At 40.8% G+C, this 22644-nt stretch overlaps 1 protein-coding gene across 1 annotated transcript in view; it reads left to right on the forward strand.

The window, feature by feature from the left end:
- Window positions 1-13795, forward strand: part of FBN2 (fibrillin 2) — a 244367-nt gene extending 230572 nt beyond the window's left edge. Inside the window, 6 exon segments of the mRNA XM_041764048.1 lie at window positions 318-434; window positions 1063-1191; window positions 3335-3454; window positions 7935-8166; window positions 9349-9520; window positions 11902-13795. Of these exon segments, the coding sequence (XP_041619982.1) occupies window positions 318-434; window positions 1063-1191; window positions 3335-3454; window positions 7935-8166; window positions 9349-9520; window positions 11902-12276 (1145 nt within the window). The 3' untranslated portion in view covers window positions 12277-13795.
- The last annotated feature ends 8849 nt before the right edge of the window (window positions 13796-22644 follow it).

The raw sequence follows: 22644 nt of genomic DNA on the forward strand, positions 1-22644 counted from the left end.
TTCACGGAAACAATAAGAAACTGAATGGATGAGCCATGGTGGTTTCCGTGGCTCATCCATTCAGTTTCTTATTTTAAGAAAACTTTGTGTTACATATCACCTTAGCCATCCTATCTGAGTTGCCCATAATATCGATGCTGCTTAAGTCTGTGAAAAAGAAATTGCTTTCATATGCATGTGGAAGTCTGTCTGTAAAGCTTCCAGCAAAATTCAACAAAACTCCTGAATAGAACATATACACATTGTGTAGCTTCATAAGAAAGGATGCAGAACCAGGTAACCCTGCTCTGATTTTTACTGGTTTCTCTTTCACTCAGACCTTGATGAATGTCAAACCAAACAACACAACTGCCAGTTCCTCTGTGTCAACACTCTGGGAGGTTTTACCTGTAAATGTCCACCTGGCTTTACACAGCACCACACCGCTTGCATTGGTAAGACGAAACTACAAGTGGGAAGCTTTGTTTATTCTGGGTAGATGCATTAAAATTGTACTTAAAACAGTAGAATATTGAAAGGCTCAATACTTCTATTTAGAACCAATATGATATAATTACTGGTCTAGAAATGTTGCTAATAATGTAGGTGTTTTTTCATAAGAACAGTATCCAAAGGGGGAAAAAAATACACGAGGTTCAAGCTTATTTAAAGTCCAACACATGTATAGTAGGCATATTACAAACAGTACCTTTATGTTGCATTCTAAACATAACCACGTGTTCAGACTAAATATGAATAAAGGCTCACCTCAATTCAGAACATGCTAATGAACATGGTAGGTTACTTCATGTTAGAAGACCCATATTAAGAATCTTTCAGTCTGCATTATCAAAAACCGTGTCCTCAGTTGACCCAAGATAATACTCTAATTTCACCTCTCTTGAAATAGTCTCTCTCTTGCCACTCTTGCCTCTACCCAGACAGTGAATCCTGGCATACATTTCCCTAAAGTTTTCACATCTTGCAACTTAGACTTTCATGCCTCAGTTTTCACTTCATATAGTGAAATCTGAGTCATGTAATGATTGGGAAGCATGACGCTCCACCTTCTTGCTTTGCTAGACAACAATGAATGTGGGTCTCAGCCTTCACTCTGTGGAGCAAAGGGAATCTGTCAAAACACGCCTGGAAGTTTCAGCTGCGAATGCCAAAGAGGGTTCTCTCTTGATGCCACTGGACTGAACTGTGAAGGTGAGTTTACTTGCTCAAAAATCCTTAATCTAATACAGCAAACTATTTTTCTTTTAACTTCCAAGCCATTAAAATGAGATCATTTCAAAAGGGAAAAAAAAGTATTTATGAAATAGAACTCAGCAATTGATTTTCATTCATACATTTTCATATATCATGTTGGGAGCAGAGGAAGACTTTAATAATATAGGACAAAAATTCTCTATGAAATGGGCTTTGAAGTAACTGAGGTCTTTACCTAATTACTGATCTAAAGAAAAAAAAAACAACTAAAAAGGAATTTTGTAGCTAATATGGTATACAGTAGTGTACAAATATATCAGAAAAAAAAGATGGACTTTTGTTGCATGATAACTAAATGTATGAAAGTTAAGTTTAAGAAGGGACCCAGTTATCAAAGAGAATTGTAAAATGTGTGAAAAGCATTGGGGAATGTGATTGCTATTTCCATTTTATTTGTTCTGAGACTCCTGATTCATGTTCTTCTCTACAATGGGCATTTTCTATCAAGCCACTCTTCCAAGTAGGTATTTCCTGTAAAGTCAAAGGAGGCATTTAACTGGGACTAAAATAAGAATCTGCCTATACTCAACAAAATATTACACTGTTCCCCAGGATCTCCATTGCAAGTGCTAGTACAGAATTGGTACCTTTTACAAAATACTCATGCCAGGGATTATAAGACTATACACATCCCCTTATATTTTTATAAACTGTTGCAATTTAAGTCTTTATTTATTTTAGTCCCCTTTTATTATTCTTAGAAATTTATGAATCTGGATTCTAGAAATATATTCAGAGTTTTTAATATACTCTTTATAAGAAGTATAGGACATTTATAAATCTCATATGTAGCCAAGAAAAATTCAATTTTAAAAATTTCCATTTTAACGTTTTATATTTGAAGCCCTTGAAACTTTTAAAGTATGCTGAACATACAGCTGCTTGCCACGTGTGAGTTAAGCCTATGACCATCCACATAAGATACCATTTATTAATTATCCATATAAATTTGTTATATACACATCAAACATGCCAATTTTATTTCACTCTTTATGAGTAGATTTCAAAGCCTCAGTTGTCATTCCAGAAGAGTATGCATGTATGGACAAAGAAATTTTTCCATATGTTGTAACAATACCACATCATATCTAAAAATAACATATTTAAATACTTTAATTTTGTATCTAATCTCAAATGGTAATAAAAATTTTTGTGTGCTTAACAGTTATACTTTTTAGGTATCTCTGTAGTGCTTGTATCCTCCCACGTGATCTTTTTTGAAAGATTGATTGATTGATTGATTGATTGATTTGAGAGCACAAGCAAGTATGAGTGGAAGGGGCAGAGGAAGAGAAAATCTCAAGCCAACTCTGCGCTAAATGCAGAGTCCCATTAGGGCTCAATATCAAGTCCCTGAGATCACAACCTGAGCTGAAACCAAGAGTCTGACATTTAACCATCTGTGCCACCCAGGTGCCCCTCGAACATGAAGATTAGAAGTCTGAATCACTTTTGAATCTACTGGAATAAAAAATGCAAATATATTTATATCACCTACCAAATAAGTCACACCATATGCAGTTAATCCATCCAAAACATGTAACATTTGTAGTTGCTATTGTTGATTTGCTGAAATGAAGATGTTATTTCAAGAGCTGACAGGGATGGTCTGGTGGACAGCATAACAAGGTGGGTTCTGGGGCAACTGGGTGGCTCAGTCAATTAAAGCAACCCACTCTTGGTTTCAGCTCAGGTCAAAATCTCAGGGTTATGGGATCAAGCCCCACATGGGGCTCCACAATCATCAGGGAGTCTGCTTGGGTTTCTGTCTCCCTCTCCCTTTGCCCCCCCACCACCTCTCTCAAGTAAATAAATCTAAGAAGAAGAAGGAAGAAGAAGGAAGAAGAAAGAAGAAAAAAGAAAGAAGAAAGGAGAAAGAAGAAGAGTGGGCTCCTATCTCAGAACCATTCTTTGTATCACTGCTGACTAATACCCATGTGACTTGGAAAAACTCCCAGCCTCTCTGTGTGTCTTATTTATTAGTTCCCCTGATAATAGTTAAGCCAGGTTGTATTTGGAGTGCATTTAAGAACAGTAGAGGAAAGGGCGCGTAAATATCATGCTGGGATTGTTTTTGCAGATGTGGATGAATGTGATGGAAACCACAGGTGCCAGCATGGCTGTCAGAACATCCTGGGAGGCTACAGATGCGGCTGCCCTCAAGGGTATATTCAGCATTACCAGTGGAATCAGTGTGTTGGTGAGTGCTCTCTGGTTACATAGCATCTGCTTTTCTTACCTTAAGGTATCTTTGTGTAAGATGAACAACTAATAAAGGTTGATGTTTCAGTGTAGCCTTTGAATCCTAGAACTTTAACTCCAGTCCTTCTGAGGGATGCACAGGGATCTGTGACACTAGTCTCTGTACTTGTGTTTGAAAACATCCAGAATACAAATGTTGTTTTAAGATACCCCAAAGGTAACTAAACTAGAGCTTTTATAAACTTAACTTTCTGAAGATGTTGTCAAGATTCATCATTTGCCAAGGTCAGGGGCTTTTCTTCATCAGTCTCTTATCTTTAGATTTGGGGTTGAAGAACTGCTCTTCCATCTCTCTCATATGAATCTAAATGAATTCAGATCAGCTTAATGAGGACTATCCCTCTGTGCTTTCCAGTTACATAGATTTAATGAAGAAGGTTAAGTATTTGAAGGTAGAAAAAGTACCTAGTTAGGGCTAATTCTGTTGAAAACTCTAAACAAAAGAGTTTGTAAAATAAAATCTGTAGGCTGTCAGCCCTGTTCTGGCATTGATAATAGTCAGTGGAAATTCTCCTTTTAAGGGGAGATTGATCAAAGAGAACAGTATTCTGTACTTGAATAGCCAGCTGATTCACTTAGCATATGCCTCATTTCTTGGCTCCACCTGAATGCACTTCATAGACCTGCCATCCAACATATTGTGACATCAGATGCCAGCCTAAAGGGGAGCTGTGGTCCTGCAGAGAAACCACGGGGTGCTTTCCTGTGCCTTTGCAGTGATTAAATTACCACACGTGTTTTTCAGATATTTCACTGTGAGCATTCACTAAATAAATTAATCTGATTTTATCCTTTGTGGTCTTCTCAAAAGAAATTTCTAATGACAGTTTACTGAATTGAGAAGAGAAAATCAAGATAAATTTCCTAGGAGGGAAGCCAATTCAGTGAAAGTCACAGAGATGCTCTGGTCTTGTGCCAAGCCAAAGACAGATGCTTTGTCACCCCACAAATAGACACCCGGGCAGAGAAATGCAGAAGCCATTGATGATCAAGAAGTTATGAACAGATTTTCAAGGATTATTAGGCAGTCAATCAAAATGATTTCCTAAGTTTACTTTTCTTCTCTTCCCACACAAAAATGTTGCCAAAGTCCTTAGGCCCTCATTTCTTGATTTATAAACAGAGGCATAGTATAAGCACACTCTTCGGAATATAGAGAACAGTACATTTTTCGATAGCTGTTAAAGCAGTTTAAAATAATTATATTGCTTTGTTTACTAAACAAAGTGGAAAGACTCACCTTTCATAAAATAACATGGACTTCTTGGCTAATTTGGTGGATCTTAAGGCAAAAGAATGATCTTCTAATACTTCATAGGTGTCAGCCTGTTAAATAGAAATTATTTATTTATTTATTTATTTATTTATTTATTTATGACAGACACGCAGAGAGAGAGAGAGAGAAAGAGAGAGAGAGAGAGAGGCAGAGACACAGGCAGAGGGAGAAGCAGGCTCCATGCAGGGAGCCTAACGTGGGACTCGATCCCAGATCTCCAAGATCACACCCTGGGCTGAAGGTGGCGCTAAACCGCTGGGCCACCAGGGCTGCCCTAGAAATCTTATTTTTAAATTGATCCTCAGTATAATATAAGTAAGAGCATACGTAGAGAATCATCTCAATTTCCAAGTTTTTAAGTTTTCTGAAGCTTCTTCCTATAAAACATCTAGAACAAAAAGAACTGTAGAGTTTTTCAAAAAATCAGTCTGACTTGAAAATCAACACCGTATGGTACATCCTAATTCCCCTTTGGAGTGCCTCCGAGTGGGCACTTCAGCAAGGCAGTCACCCTAAAGCACCTCACACAGTATAACAGCAGGGATTTATTTTGAAAGGTTCTAGATTCGCCTGTGCAGGATTGAGGACTCAAGGTGGTCCCTACTTTAATTGCTGACTTCCTGGCTTTGAATCCACATAATTCCAGTTGGAATTTTAACCCAAATATATGGCAGAGATAGAATTAAATAAACCATCAGGAACTAATAAAAGCAGCATGTTACCAAAAGAATAAGACTTATGACAAAATGCAAATTGAAAGGCCACAAATTATTTTTATCTGTTCCTGCATGTGTGAATATCACTAGTCATTTCATAGGCTCGAGGAGGGATGTGCAGAATGAACAATTTCAGATTTATGTGATCTCTCAGTAAATGAGCAAAACTGTTCAGAGTCAATGCATCAGATAATTTAAGTAATGTTAAACTGTTAATACTACTGCCAACTTAAGGAAAATGGACAGTTTTTGTATTAATACTGAAAAAAACAGTTTTAATTCAAATGAATACTTTAAGATATTCCCAGTCACTTGCCAGAGAACACTTATACCATTCTGGTACATAGACCGTACAGATGTAGGTAGGTAACATTTCTAAAATGTTTACAAGCATTATGATTATTCAAAATTGAAACTAAGTGAATATTAACATTTGCTCATGAAGAAAAATAATGTATCAGTGAAGTTTTTGGTTTTGTAGTATTCATTAACTCCCACTTGCTTCTGTGGTCGCTTCAAAATAATGTGAACACAGCTTGGTGAAGCGTGAGTCTGTTCCAAGTACGTATGCAGCATGAACATATTTTCAAAGTGAGATTACCTGCATCCATAAAAATACACCACGATGTACATTTGTAACATATAAACATGAACTAGAGCATGGTGCTTACAGAAACATTACACACTTTTAAATGTTCTTGTCAGTAATACGTAAATGACATTTACTGAAGTAATGGGTTTTGCATGATAATTTCTCTCCCTAACACCATGTCCAATACTATATTCATAGCAGGACCATTTTCTTAAATTATAACCTAATTTACATTCTCTGTTACGAGAGAAGTACTGGATATAAATGTCAGATTTAATGATTAAAGCAGATAAGCCTCCATAGCAGAATGCCCAGTCTTTCATATACAGAAATAAAACAGCAGTTAGGTCTACGTCGTAGGTAGCCTGGTGATTAAGAATTCATTTAAATACTTTCTCCTCATGAAATGAAGACTAAGAATTTATACATATTAGGTAATCCTAGCAGGTTTAATATCTAGAATTCTCTCTTTGTTGGCCTGATTTAATTCTGAAACTGTAATCATAACACACAAGTTACCTAATAATATCTGCCCTTTAAAACAAAACAAAACAAAACAAAACAAAAATATCTGCCCTTTCAGTAACCTGTGTGTGCTGTACTTAATGGAGTTATATTTCCTGTCTGAGAAGCCTGGGCACTGAGACTCTGTCTGCATCCTCCATAATCTCACTGAGCTACTGCAGATATGCACTTCCCTGGAGCTGTGGCATCCCAGACACACATCTACTTGCAAATGGACCATTTCCCCACGTGGGCTGAAACATAAACTTGTCACATATTCGGTAAACAGACACACTGTGCTCATTGGAGTCACAAGAATCCAAAAGAATTCCATGGAACAGATGTGACTTCTGCCCAGGGTGAAATGTGGATTATAATAAAGCCCAAAGGAGTCAAGCCACATGCTATATATATCAACCAGACAGAGGAAAATTGCAATCTCCAAAGTTAAAAAGCACAATCAGGCTTTGATTTTATAAAAGTAAGAGCAACTGAAAGTATAACCTATAATTATCCTACATCAGGAATTTACAGTGTAAGGTTAGTTATTAAACAAGCAAAACTTAGGTCAGCTGATGGCTGGATGCAAACCTCTCTCAGAAGACACAGGGTGCGCCTCATGGGTTCTCAAGTAGTAAAAGCATACTAAATTTTCAGTCGAACAGATTCAATTAAATAATGTTTCTTTCAATTATTTTAATTGAGTACTTAAAATTTTATGTATATTTTCTCTCCATATAGAATGAATTTGGGAATTGCTGGGAGAATGTAGTGTACCCAGATACGGGTTGTTGTTGTTTTTTTTTAATTGAGATATAATTCACATGCTGTAAAATCTTTTCAAAATGTGTACAGTTCAGTGGTGGTCAGTATATTCTCACCATCACCATCACCACAATTTCATCACCCCAGAAAGCTACTCCATACCCATAAGCAGACATTCTCTGTTTTTCCCTCCCTGCAGCCCCTGGAAACTAGTGATCTACTTTCTAACTCCATGGAACTGAGATTCTGAGAATAAAAGTAGAAAGACTACAGATGTCTGTCTCCAAGGGTTGCTATCATATTGAGAAACGTAGCCCAGAGTATAAAAGGGTAGAGCAAGGATTTTTTAAAGCCATATTTTAGGGGGATTCTTTGGGTTTTGGTGTTTTGTTTTGGGTTTTTTTCTAATTTTATATGTTTTGCCAATCAACCATCAGAATAAACATTTTTAAAATATGGTTCTAGAGATATTTCCCCGTAAAAACCGTCGTGACTTTGACACTGGGCTCTTCTTCACCTCAGCGCCCCTCCCCCCACATAAGAGCTTCTTCCTTTGTGCCCCTAGACGAGAACGAATGCTCCAATCCCAATGCCTGCGGCTCTGCTTCCTGCTACAACACCCTTGGAGGTTACAAATGCGTCTGTCCCTCTGGGTTCTCCTTTGACCAGTTCTCCAGTGCCTGCCACGACGTCAATGAGTGCTCCTCCTCCAAGAACCCCTGCAATTATGGCTGCTCCAACACGGAAGGGGGCTATCTCTGTGGCTGCCCTCCCGGGTACTACAGAGTAGGACAAGGGTAAGGCTCCAGGGAAGCAGGCGTGGTCCTGGCACTGCAGGGAAGTGAGTGGTGATAAAAGTCTAGGAGGCAAGAGGATTGCTCAGAGGACTCCGGGTAATGGGAACAAGTACCATCAGGAAGGTACATGGGTTATGTCAGTGCAACAGGATTGCCTCCTTTGTGGTGACCGTAAGGCCAACTTAGATACAGAGATCACTCGCTTGCCCCTCAGAACAGCCTACATTGATGCAGTCGGATTCCTCCAAGCCGAGACAAAGAGATGTTTAAAAATGCTGCTCCCATGTTCCCAGTGACACCTGGGTTATAAAGTACAAGTAGAAATGGCTTCACCACAGATTTGTCTATGAATTTAGACAAGTGCTAGCCCAGGGGTCCCTAAGGAAGGAGTCTGTCCCTCCCTTTGCTCATCTGGCTTTGTACAGCATAGAGAGTATGTGTCTGGTTCATGTGGCACCATCTAGGCTGGGTCCCTTCCAGCTAATGGCACTCTCCCAAGTGAGCCGTCTCAAGTCCTGTTGGCTGCGGTGGAGGTACTGGCTACCTGCAGCCTTCCATCAAGGCAGCTGGCCCTCACAGCACAGAGGATGGGAATGTACGAGTCAGTCAGGGTCACCTTTCCCAGAAAGAGCAGTGAGTGAGTCAGGCATTGAGGGGTGTAGACTAATCTGTCTACCACTGGTACCTAATAATGCTTGAAACCAGTCTTGGTCCAGACAAGGGTCATTTTGAGCCAACTCAGTGACTCTCACTACCCATAATGGGAGCTCAGAAATCTCAAAAGTTATAGCAAAGAGCTTTTTAAAGAGCAGTAAGCACAGGCTTTAAGCTTATAAAGTAACAGAAATTCTCTTTGAATTCTCCTTTGCAATTCATAATTTGCTTTTTTTTTTTTTCCTTCTTGATGTAACAATACCTGAGTTGCTTCGGTCTAATTAGGACTGAAAATTCGAGAAACCTGGAGCTCACTCTCAGAAGAATTTTGATGTTCAGAATGAGGGAGAACCTCATATGGGGGAGTGTTGAAGGAAAGAATTACCAAGAATATTGAGGTTTTCATGTTTAAAGCTTAGAGTTTACTTCATTGGCTCCTTGTTTCTGAAGCCCCTGCTCTACCACTGGAAAACTATGGTCACAGTTAATGGTGAAGTCTAACCATGCCTTGCTTCTCATTGCAAATAGCCACTGTGTCTCAGGAATGGGATTTAACAAAGGGCAGTACCTGTCCCTGGATGCAGAGGTCGACGAGGAAAATGCTCTGTCCCCAGAAGCATGCTATGAGTGTAAGATCAATGGCTACTCTAAGAAAGACGGCAGACAGAAGAGAAGTGTTCAGGAACCTGAACCCACAGCTGTGAGTAAACGTCGCTCTGTTTTGTCACAAGATTTTATCCTTATGCAGTAACACTATGCAATGAACTTTTTACATAGGTTTCGGCCTCTGTGAAGTTAAAACTTTCTTGTAATGTTATAACTTAATTCACAGGCACAATATGGCAGAGACACACTAAAATTAGTGGCGTTATTAGCGCAAACACAAGGACTCAGGGAAGAAAACTTTAAGATTCACAGCTTCAAATCCTACATTTTGTTTTTTATTTGTACCAGTGGCAGGGGGAGGTGTTCATCTAGGAAATAGCAATTTTGATATGATTCAAAAGAACAAATTATTTTATACAGTTCTATTTTATACAAATGCAGTACACTAGGCTGAATTTAATTTTCAGTGGATAAGCCAACCAGGTCTCATATTCTGTGACATTTATTAGATAAGTGTTCTTCCCATAAAAAATTTTATCTCCAAGTAAAGTATATTTCATAAGAAACTAGAGATCCAGATTGCCTGCTGGTGGTTCTTTGCTATTGATAGCATTTAACTGAGTAGTTAAAAGGGAGGGCCATGACTATGTGGTTTTCCCCACTTATTACCCATGTCACATGGGGCATGTTCACTTAACTTCTCTTTGCCTCAATTTTTTCACTGTAAAATAGGATTAAAAAACTTTGGGGGTGCCTGGATGGGCTCCATTGGTTAAGCATCTGACTCTTGATCTCAGCTCAGGTCTTGATCTTAGGGTTTTGAGGTTAAGCCCAATTGGGCTTTACACTGGGCCTTCTTTAAAAAAAAAAAAATCTTACCTTGAAGGCTGACAAAATTGAATTGAAACAGTGCCTGTTAGTAAATGTCACCAAAATAATATCTGGTAACCAAAGATATTGATTTTCCCAAAGATCAGGAATAGCTCCACCCTCTTCAGATAACGTTGCAAAATTCTCCCACCAAAAAACCCCTAGGCAACAACTAACTGGCTGTGTGAGTTGACCATATTGCTTCAGTTTTCTGGGCCTCTGAAACTTTCCTAATCCATAAGGCTAGATTTCTTTAGCCAAAATGTTTATGGTTCTATTTTATAATAATAATCAGGCCAGTGTTAGATTTACCTTAAGTTGACTTAGGTACTAACTGATGTTTAAATATGGCAACTGAGTTATTCATCAAGTACCCCTAACTACAAATCCGGAAATCTTGCTTATGAAACCTTCCCATGGTGGTACGGGGGACAAGATTCTGTCTGATGACTGATGGACATGTTTTGTTTTGTTTTCTAAAGATTTTATTAATTTATTTGTGAAAGAGAAAGTGTGTGCACAAGTAGGAGGAGGGGTGGAGGGCAAGGGGGAGAGAGAATTTCAGGCAGACTCCATGCCAAACATGGAGCCCAGTGTGGGGCTCGATCTCACAACCCAAGCTGAAGTCAAGAGTCTGACACTTAACTAACTGAGCCCCCCAGGCACTTCCAATGGGCACTTATGTGCCACAAGAGCCAAGTTCTTACTTAAAGGCATCCACTCAAAGCTTTGGATTTCTGCCTGTCTTACAAATAGCATTCTAGGGGCACCCGGGTGGTACAGTTGGTTAGGTGGCTGACTGCTGGTTTTGGCTCGGGTCATGATCTCATGATCCTGGGATCTAGCCCTGCATCTAGCTCTGTGCTCACTGTGAAGTCTGCTTCAGGATTCTGTCTTAGTCCCTCTCCCTGCTTGCTCATTCATTCTCTCTCTCTAAAATAAATAAATAAATTTTTAAAAATAACATAAGATAGCATTCTAAAACCTCCCACCCCTCTGTCCAAGTGAGACTTGGTTTGTCTGGGCCCCACCCCACTGATTTTTTTTTACCAAAGCTGGTACAAACTCAAGCCCTGGACTCTGCAAGTGCCTCTGTCTGCCCTGATGCTCTCAGTAAATACACTCCACTCATGGTTACCACTCACTTATACATCAAGCCAGGCCATGGGAATTAAAATTGCTCTGGGGGACTGTCCCTACTCTTGGCTAAGAGCTGCACTTCTAGTTTAATCGACTGAGCCACCCAGGTGCCCCCTGCACTTCTAGTTTAGACTCCAGCCAAAAAAAATAAAAATTACAGTCATTTCTTCAATTATTTTTCTTATTAGTAAGTATATTATTTCATAAAGTCATCAAAAATATTTTGAAATGTGTAATGCTCTCTGTAGGCTCAACCCTGTTACTGGACCTGGAAAAGGTGAATGAGAGGCTGTACAGCTCTCCAGGCTCTGTGGAGCTGACCTTTCCCCCAGCCGACTCCTGGCTCCGAGGGGACACAGTCGTCACTGTGGCTGCAGCCCTAGCAGCATGTCCCTCCCCAGTCCTCTGGTTGTGCCTTAGACCTTCTTCCCCTTCTTCCCACATCCTTTCCTGCTCTTTCTCCAGGTGGAACACATCAGCCTGGAGAGTGTCGACATGGACAGCCCCATGAAAATGAAGTTCAACCTCTCCGGCCTCGGCTCGAAGGAGCACATCCTGGAACTCATGCCTGCCATCGAGCCCCTTAACAACCACATCCGCTATGTCATCTCCCAAGGGAACGATGAGGGGATCTTCCGCATCCACCAAAGAAACGGGCTCAGCTACTTGCACACAGCCAAGAGGAGGCTCGCGCCCGGCACGTACACACTGGAAATCTCTAGCGTCCCTCTCTACAAGAAGAAGGAGCTTAAGAAACTGGAAGACCGCAACGAGGATGACTACCTCCTAGGGGAGCTCGGGGAGGCTCTCAGAATGAGGCTGCAGATTCAGCTCTATTAATCCCTTCAGACCTGGTTTCAGCCTGCAGAAGCCTGGGAGAAATCGGTGACTAATTGTAAAGAGGGAAAAAAGACAACTTTCGTTTCTTGCCTCCCTGTCTCAGACTGCAGAATGTTGACCCTCCCAGGGAAGGATAATTGAGACTCTGGTATGGCCAAAGATTTGAGTACAAAGGCAACCGTGGTTACTGTATTTTTTATATAACTTCACTTTAAAAATATATTAAAAGAAAACTAAAACTAAATGTTCAAGAGATCAGCATATGGCACTAAATGCACAAAAATAATGTGAGCTTTTTTTTTTTCCTGTTAGCAGTCTGTAACACTTTGGGTATTTTGCTATAGTTGCTAATTAAAAAAATATAGATGTTTATTTATTTTTAATGCAGTAATATATGGAGAAATGAACAAACTATGTAAACAAAAAAGGGAAACTCACTTGTTTTTCTTTAGATTTATAAATTTGAGCTATTTCTTTTAGAGGTGCTTTTTAAAAATCCAGTAGATCCAAGAGATGTTTCCTTTGGTTTTCTGCCAGTGGTCCAACTGGTACACATCTGATTATTTTAAAGAAAGCCACACAGAGCTGTATGGGCAGTGTAATCACTAACTTAAAAGACGGCAATGTCATTAGATCCTTCAGAAAGGAGATAAAAGCCAGAGCAGCTCGCTGTGACGATGACAGTCCTCATCACCAGACACACCAGGCAACCGAAGATGAAGCACAACCACTGTAGCAAAATACCTTGACTGCTTGTGAGACCAGTAGCGTTGCAGGCCAAACCGTACTGTATCTCCTTCGTATAACCTCAAGGAAGCACACGTGCTCCCCATCACACCTCATTCCTACCCGGGGTGCGCTGCGCCCCCGCGGTACCGAGGCAGCTGAACTGCCGGTCCTCTGCAAAGGAACGCCTGGCGTTCTGTAGTGTTTGGTGCTGTCTTAGATTAATGGTGCATTTATTATGTTCAAGCTGTTTCAGGATTGCCATATGTGCAAACAAATCATGCAGTACAGCCAAGGAATATATGTTGTTGTTGTTTTTTTAAATCCATTTTTTTTTAGAATTTTCATTAATACTGTAGTTATACACCATATGCCTCGTTTTATCATAGCCTATTGTGTATGAAAGATGTTTGTACAATGAATTGATGTTTAGTTTGCTTTAGTCATTTAAAAAGATTCTGTACCAGGACGTGCCATTAAGAGGACGTCCCCGTGTACTTCTCAACCCAAGAACCTGTCCCTGGACCAGTGACCAAACCTCATATGTGAAATGGCCAAAGCACATGCAGGCTCCGGGTTGCTCCTCTCACACCTGTGCTGACCAAAGATTCATAACCAATTATATCCATATCCAGTTGGGGGTTTGTTTTGTTTTGTTTTTTTAATACCTAAAAAAAAGAAACTATAAATTTGTAATCAAGTGTTTGTGAGGAAAAACTTATGGTTTTTGGTTTTGTTTGTTTTTGTAGGTCTATGTATCAAATATGACACTTTTCTTGCAATAAAGCTTATTTTGGGGTAGTTTGCTGGCTGAGAGTTTTGTAGGACTATAGCTGTGTTGGTGGGAGGCACTGGGGGCTTTGCTTACAGGGACCTGTATGAAAGTGCCAGAAGGAGAGCCAGGCACAATTACAGGAAAATGAGAGATTGCTGTCCAATCTGTGGCACAAAGTAAACAGGGGTGTTCATGCCCGCGACAATATAAAGTCCTATTCAAGTAGAAGGACAAAATCAATCCACATAGATTCTAAGACTCCTCAGAGCCCCACCTCTTTCTAGAGACCTGAGAATCTCTTCATGTCATCCTGTAATAGGCGATGGGGACCACCACGTTTAAAGCACCTGTGAGGAAGTAGAACATTCCCTGAGTCTTCCTTCTTTAAGGCTTTTCCTGAACTTGAGTTTTTAAGCCACAGTACATAGTGAGCATACCCCAGGCCAAAGGCCATCCTCCTTCAAAAGAATCCAAAGCTTCCTAACTCTTGCAGTGTTACAGACTTTCCTCAGTGCATAAGTGACTAGATAGGACAAATTATGTAACTGAACCTTTTTTCTGACACTGCTGAAACAAGCACAGAAATGTCTTACAAGTCAATTCAATGCAATGTTCTAGAATCTGTGTGCTCAAGTTTTTCATCCAAGTGACAAGAAAACAAGGAAATATCATGACTGATCTTAATACTACCCTCAGTCAATCAGAAACTAGCTGCAAGGGGCAAGGAAAGTATTTGCCTCCAGCCTACTTTATATCTTAACATACAAAGTGTGTTTCATCTGGTATCTATTATGGCGACAGCATGAGTGCTCATAACATGAAATTACCTGGAACCAAATTCGACTCTTTCAATTGTGACCAGCAACAACACTTAAGTTTGCCTTTAACCTCTTAAAGCAAGTTTGAGAATCCACACCATCAGGCACTTTGCGCAGCAAAGATAAAAGACCATTTGGGGCTTTGCACAGGACGTGCTGTAAAGAAATGACTCCTAGGAAGAGCTTCTCAGACACCTCTGGCTGCCTTTTTCCAGTTCTCACTCTGAGCACTGACACAGCCATGATGAACTTGTGTATCTCTGGTAGCTCACTGCTAGTGATATATTCTGTACCATTTTGTCATTCCCATAAACTACCCCCTCAGAAATTACTTTGCTAAGTTACAGAGAAGTTTGCACAAATGTAAGCCCAGATAGATAGACCAAATCCAGCGTGTACATGTATTAGTAATAAGCAATAATTTGGTTTTCAGATGACATGAATTCTCTCAGACTACAGAATGTTGACATTTAAACTTGGACTTTTAAAAATTCTAGTTCTATTTAATACTTTTTGATTTCGCTTACTTGTGGTAGATGAAATTTGATGGTCATGTTTGCACATGAACAATGAAAATAATCCACGGATCTTACTCTAAATTTAAGCATCTGCCCTTTTGCACTATCTAGGAATATCAATCATTCATTACGGCCTGCCCCTTGTAAATAACCTTAGGTTTTATTTTGCATTCATTGCTTTTTTGGCTCACAAAATGAATGCTTGGGGTGGTTAGGTGGAAAACACAACTAAAATGACAGTGTCAGTCTGAGTCCTCCAACCTTTACATTCCTACCCTTAGTGCTTCAGTGAAAACAGGTTAATTCATATGTTAAGATGAGCCATGTCTGATCTACAGGATGGCAATTTCATACAGTTCAATTTAATAGTACAGAGATATTCATGATCCTCAAGAATAAACTGGCAATTTGAAATTTTTTCATCTTTCTGAAAGACAATCAATTCTATTCACTCCTTTCCATGCTGCTTGTGGCTCATTTGAACTCCTAATTTACAGTAGTCCACAAGAGAACATACATAACTTATTCAAAAAGCCACTTTCTTTCATGCTCCAAAGACTTCGGACAGAGTCTAAATCACACACCTTTGGGAATTTATGGGAATTACTAGAAGTTGTCTAAAAGACAAATCCACTGGGAAAGACTGAAACAGCGCCATGTTTAAAAAAAAAACAAAAACAAGAGGGGAACCATAGGCATCTTTGCTTCTGGAAGAGACATGGGAAACATGGAGACTCATTACCACCACCCAGGAGGTGAGCGGGACAGCCCTGTTCGCTGTCTCAGCCAGCCTGCCTTTGATAACTCTCTTCTGGTTACTTTTTTTTCTTAAACCATGATTGCTCTCTCCACTAAATACAAAACTACAGTATTCTTGTTTAGTACAAAGCATATATATTTCTGACCCAAATTCTCCTTGAAATTTTCTTCAGCGATGCAGAACAGTGGTGGAGTCCTAAAATACAATGAACAGCTCATTAAATTCAACATGACGACCCCTAAGGCAGAATCACCCTTTAGGGAAAAGAGAGAAACCTTCACTTCAGGCTGACCTGAGTTTGGCGCATGGGGATGGAGCAGGCTCACTGGCTCCCTTGGATCTGAAGCCCCCTCTGACATCCTCCCACCCACTCTGGGATGCATTGGTGGGCAGAAATCCCCCAGGTGTCCTGGTGTATGGTGTAAGGCACTTTTGTAGGGTGATGAATGTCTAATTCATTGTAAACAAAAGGGGAGAAGAAGACATGATGCTAATGCCACTCAGCACACCAGGGTTGAATTCCTTCTCTTCTGACAAGTTAACTTCCCTGAGCCTTGGTTTCTTTCCTAGGGTAATCTTTCCCTAGTGTGTGGCTGAGAGGACCGAGCCACAGTACAGGCTGCGTGGTCCACACACGGCCAGCCCACAGCCCACACTCCTCTTCCCCCTGCTGTTACCAAAACCACTAGCAGGAGAATGTGCCCCCATATTCACACAAAGCTCCTTCCTAAGCAGGGCCCTGAAACTATGGCCTTCCCACAGACTTGTAGGACCCTATCCAGATATACAGCATCTCAGCCATGTCTCCTAAAAGGCCTGCACCTCTAGGGAATCTTTAGGAGTCCTGGTGTGGTTGTGAGCGTCTACAATCTCCACCCTGATCTTTGCTTCCTAGAGTCGTGGGCTACAGCCCTGGAAGTTTGTGCCACAAACTCAGCCAGAGTCCTCCCATCTACAGAGCCCTAGGAAACCAGACATGAAAGAGAACACAGATGGAGGATAAGCCTTTTGAGGATGATTTGGTCATGAAATGCCAAAGCTAGAAAGCCCTTTAGAAGCCTACTCATATTACAAGTGAGGAAACTGAGGCCCAGAACTGTAACCCAGCTAATTACATTGCTAGTTTCCATGGAGGTGAGACCAGAGCCCTGGCTGCCCGGTCTGGTGCTATTCATATTTCCACTACATGGTAAGCCTATTTGGATCTCTATTAAACCCTAAGGATATAGTCCAGTTCCCATGGTTTTGGCTCACACTGAATCCACAAATGTTTTCCAAGCACGATTCCAGCACTGCTTTTTGTTTTGTCTACCCCACCCTCTCTATAACGGCTCCCAACCTCCTATAGACCAGAGATCTGTGTACACACTAGAATGCCAAGATACTGGCTGCCATGGAGTAGACCCCACCTAAACCATATACTTCTTTAAAATCGCTCTATAGCCCAGGTTTTCAAAGACCTAAACATGTTATTTAAACCAGACCTTCAAAACTTTAAAAACAAATACACATTTGTTTTACTAAGTGTGCCTAAAGAAAGCACACTAGTTGCTTGTGTTACTTAATTGTCATTTTCCCCCCCTTTTCCTGTGAGCCTAAAAAAGATATTACTAGATTAAGTTGGCTTACTTTTGAAATAGCCAAGAACCAACAGCTCACATTAGTCACCCCCGTTAGGGCTGCGGATTAAATGTCAGGATGTAGTGTAGACATTTTCCAAAGGAAAACAGGAAAACGCTTTACATGATTTTTAGAGCAAGCCATAGGGAAAGTTAACATTAATAGCCTTCCCCAGACAACTACTGTTACATGTGTGAGTTCCATTAATGAAATAGAAGTATATGCTGGGAATGGCCAATTCCTGAAAAAGTGTCAAAAAGGTAACCCTTGGGCCTGCTTAAGCCTCCTTGGTTTCCGCCCCTGGGTATACCCCCTTGGTTTCTGTTCCTGGGTTCACCCCCTTCCTCCACTCGACTGGACCTGGGCATCCCTATGCCTCTGGGAAGCCTGTTTGTGCAGTGGTGGATTTACAACATCAGGCCTGTGGATTTGTGAGTCTCAGACCTGAGGCCATGAACCAATACCTGGGATGAGCCTATATCTTAGTTAAGTCACATTTTGGTTAAATCACAGAGCCAAGTCCAGAAAACGTTCAATGAATAAATGAAGGGAAGGAGAGGACTCTAAGACTCCCCAGAGTCTACTACCTTGGGTAGTAATGAACCAGCACAGACCACGATGAACCACCCCAGAGCACTAGACCTTGTCCAAAGAGTGGGTGGCAATCTGAACAGATTTCTGGACATCATTCTGGAAGTATATTCCCATCTTTTTTGGAGAACTTTATTCATTTATGCTGACTTTTTTGTACCTTTCTAGCAAGCCTCATGGATTGCATCCAGAATGAGAGCCAAATGAAAGGCTCTTTGAGAAGGCTGACTGTTATCCAGATTTTTCACATGAGGGGATTCTGATTGAAACCTGGACTGGCTGCCACTTTTGTAGTGTTGTGAATGGGGGGAAAAAAACCAATACCTTCTCTTCTCAGAGAGAGCTTACATAGTTCTTATTTTTGAAACAAATTAACTACATGAATATTTGTTGAATATCTATTATCCAGTCCTAAAGGAATTTTGACCTCAAAAGCTTACAGTCAATTCAGAGAAATAAGATAAGCAGATAAGGTTAGAAAATGGTATGCAGTTAAGGGCCATAGTGAACAGCTCAGACAAATGGCCTAGACTCTATCTTGGCAAAGGGAGTGGTCACTGAAATGCAGAGCTAACAGAGATCATTCCCTGGAGATGGTGGGATTGAGCTGGACCTTGGAGAATAAAGCAGATTTGAATACAAGGTAGAGAGTAGGAAGGAGCACCTGGAAGATAGGATAGCATGAAGGGGGGTGCGGGGGTGGCTCAGTTGGTTAAGCTCAGCTCAGGTCATGATCTCAGGTCCTGGGATGGAGCCCCACATGGGGCTCCCTGCTCAGTGGGAAGTCTGCTTCTCCCTCTCTCTCTGCCCCCCAATCCACATGCTGCTTATGTTTTCTCTCTCTCTTTCTCTCAAAATAAAGAAAGAAAATCTAAAAAAAAATGTTGTTTAAAAAATAGCATGAACAAATGTTGGAAGTGATAATGTTGATGGCATATCAGAACAGGAAAGGACAGGCCAATGGGCCGATTGATGGCACCATGAAAAGCAAAGGACAAGATTATCGGTACCTCTGGTGTGAGGTACCCTAGAGTCATGCTGAACCATTTGGACTTTAACCCTGTAGTTAATAACTAATGAGGGGGTCACTGGCGTATGGATGAGAGCTGATGAAAAGGGGGCCTAGGACCAAGCCTTAGGAATCTCTAATATCCAGAAATGGAATCAGAGGAGCTGTCAGGGCACCTGGGGGAAAGAAAAAGTGTAGAAGTGGTAGTTAAACCAGAAGAGTGTCAGGAATGCCTAGATAGGAAAGTATTTGAGAAAAGCACCATGAGAGGTATTTGCTGACAAAATCAATCTTTTCCCTTCACAGCCTCCAATTCTTATCTCTTTTTGTACTACACTTACTTTGTTGCCCCTAGCAGGCTGGAGGGAAGACCCCAGCATGGGACCATGATCCTGATTTTGGGAACAGACCTATCACTCAGTAACTAGTATAGCAGAAACACACGGGAGTAGAGAACCTGACCCTTCGGCCCAGAGCCTCAGTCCTCAATGTGGGATCCTAGGAAACCAGCTCTGTGGGAACATGAGAGGGAGAGCTTGTGGCTACCTGAGCAGGGTCCTTTTCCACCCGCAGACCTGAGAGGTGACATGCCCGAATGGGAAAAGGATAGCCTGTCAGGAAAAAGAACTGAGTGTGCATCCAGGCTAGTAGCCCATTCGCTGGGTGGTGGGCATCAATTCTGTTAAGCTTTGTAAGCCTGTGTGTGTGACACATCTGCGTCACCCTTTCCCAGGTATTCCTATGACAATGTACCAATTTTGCTTTGGGCAACTACCCAGCCACCATCACAGACAGTCCTATTGGGACCTCAGAGATCTCTACCTGTGAGCACTGGGGTCTCTCTCCTGGGAACATGACCTTGAGCAGAAGAAAACAATAGCAAATAACAGTCCTCCCGTTCAGGCTCAGGGCCCCCCAGTGAAACTCTGGGTCAGTTTCTGCAATCTGGATCCTGGGAGCAGATCCATGGTGTCTTCTGTCTAAGCCTGGTTCTTTAGTGTTCCCCAAATTTTCTGAGCTATCCTTACAGTCAATTACTTTTATTGTCAGAATAGTTATTGCTCGCATCTTAAGAACTCAAACTCCCAGGGTTGTTATGAGCATTACAAGTATGGAAATCTCCAAGCACAGGCCTAGAATATGGAGCACACAACAGACTAACTCTGATGATATAAGAAGGAAGCCTGCGGTTTTCGTCAGTTCAATCTCTTGTGGCCTCCATCACCATGACTAACTCAGCCAGGGTGGGGCACTGTTCACAAGAGCTTTGATACTTCTTTTCAGTATTTTTCACATCTTGCCCACTACCCTAGTTGGGGCAGACAGAGGTAGGCAGGGCTTGGGGCGCTCAGTCCTGAGGAGGTAAACTACAGACATCCCCTTTTGTTTCTGAAGCACCTGCTGGAGGAAGGTGGGGTCACCTCCTGTGCCCAGGAGCTAGTTTTCTGCATGTCACAAACAACCAAGAATAATGGCAATAATAGGAAACATTCATGATCCCCAAGCCCAACAGCCCAAAGCGGTGGAAATAGCCCAGCTAAGTAGAAGAGAGAGAAACCAAAACTGTGGTTCTGTGTCAGCCACTTTAATTAAATTTCTTTCCACGTTGTCATCCTCTGTTTTTCCAGCAATATTCTGCTCAATGCTGCCATGGGCTGACTGAGTACATGCATGTGAAGCTTGGTGTAGAATAAATAATTACATGAGATATTTGTGAATGTATAAGTGCATTTGGCCTAACAAAGTCAGTTCACATCTTAAAGAACCAGCTTCTTCAAATGCCAGTTAGATCAGCTATTTCTCCAGCAATCTGGCAGTTAATTCTTCACCCTTATCTCCTTGGCCCTGCTACACACAGATAGTTTTCAGAACAGGGGAAACAAATGCTTTTTGATGTCTGTTTTAAATTTGTTTTTACCTGCTTTGTGTGTCTTACTTTGCCCTTTTATTTGTTTTACAGCAAAAACAAAATAGAGGAAGATAGCAAGCAAGTCTCTGAAAGTTTATGTATCTGTAAATTCCCTTTTGTTATTAATTGTAAAAGCACTGCCTGGGGCCTGCTTCTCCCTCTCCCTCTGCCTGTGTCTCTATGTCTCTCTCTCTCTCTCTCTCTCTCATAAATAAATAAAATCTCAAAAAAAAAAAATAAAGCAATTTGTTTTATAGCACAGATCTTTTCCATATACTACAAATATCCACTTTCCTCACTTCCTTGAAGTTTCTTTCAAGGGCAGATGAAGGGATAGCTAGTGACATGTATGTGTCCCTCCAGGGTCATCCTGAGAGCTATTTCTACTGCAAGGAACCTAAATACCTGATCCCTCTTCAAAAGAGGAAACTGAAATCATGTTCCAATCAGAGAGAGCCAGGGGAGGCATTGTGTTTCCAAGCCGCTGGTCCATCCAAAGCTGCCACCTGACAACCCACCAAACAAATCATGTCTCCTATGTAACGCATGTGCACGCGCGCGCGCGCGCACACACACACACACACACACACACACACACACCTGAATATGAGGCAACTCCAAGTACAAAATAAGCTCTCATTTTCCCAAGGGAGAGAGAATGTTAAAGGAGAGAAAGGGAGCCAAATTGAATCTATAAATTTTAGGAATTGTATAAAACAATAATTTTTATTTTCTATTTATTAATTTAGTTACAAAGTTTAAAAATTGCATCCTATCTAAAATAATATATTGATTTAATATAGTTTCTTTCTCTCTAGTCACATTTTATAAACCAGTTTTGTTTAAATTTCTTGTGTGTGTCTCTGACCTATGTGTGTTCTGCACTTTTTAAATCATTTAACATAAGATTTCCAAAGCTTGTGAACTCCAGGGTCACCTAAATTGTTTTGAGACACAGCACTTTTGGAGTGAAGTTGTACTATAGTTGTGTTTCCCAGGCTACAACTACTCCTTTGCAGAATGTTAGGACAGTTGATTATTTTCACTCTTCTTATAGATGTGTATTCAAGATCTTCACAAAGAAATTACCATAATGCTTTTTTAAATGATCATTAGAAAGTTGTCTCTATTTTTTTTTTAAGATTTTATTTATTTTTTCATCAGAGACACAGAGAAGCAGAGACATAGGCAGAAGGAGAAGCAGGATCCCTTGCAGGGCACCTAGGTGGCTCAGTGGCTGAGCGTCTGCCTTCGGCTCAGGGTGTGATCCTGGGGTCCTGGGACTGAGTCCTGCTTCTTCCTCTGCCTATGTCTCTGCCTCTCTGTGTCTCTCATGAAAAAAATAAATAAAATTAAAAAAAACACAATAAAGGACAATCTGAAACTTGTAATTATGATATAGTCCTGCAGGAATAATTACTTCATCCATGTTAAATTTATTTTCCTTAAAAAAAAAAACACCCATAGATCTACCAGGTGACCTTTATAAAACCAAAGTTATTGATTGAAGTCACTTCAGGATAATGTAACTTCTCCAAACCTGTACTTTATTCATAATGATGGTATTGGGTGTACACCCCATATAATAAAGACATTTTATAAAAGTAACACATTAAGGAACATCCTGCAAATATGCTTGGCC

This window comes from Vulpes lagopus, chromosome 7, assembly GCF_018345385.1.
Source record: "Vulpes lagopus strain Blue_001 chromosome 7, ASM1834538v1, whole genome shotgun sequence".
In the NCBI taxonomy this organism is placed as follows: domain Eukaryota; kingdom Metazoa; phylum Chordata; class Mammalia; order Carnivora; family Canidae; genus Vulpes; species Vulpes lagopus.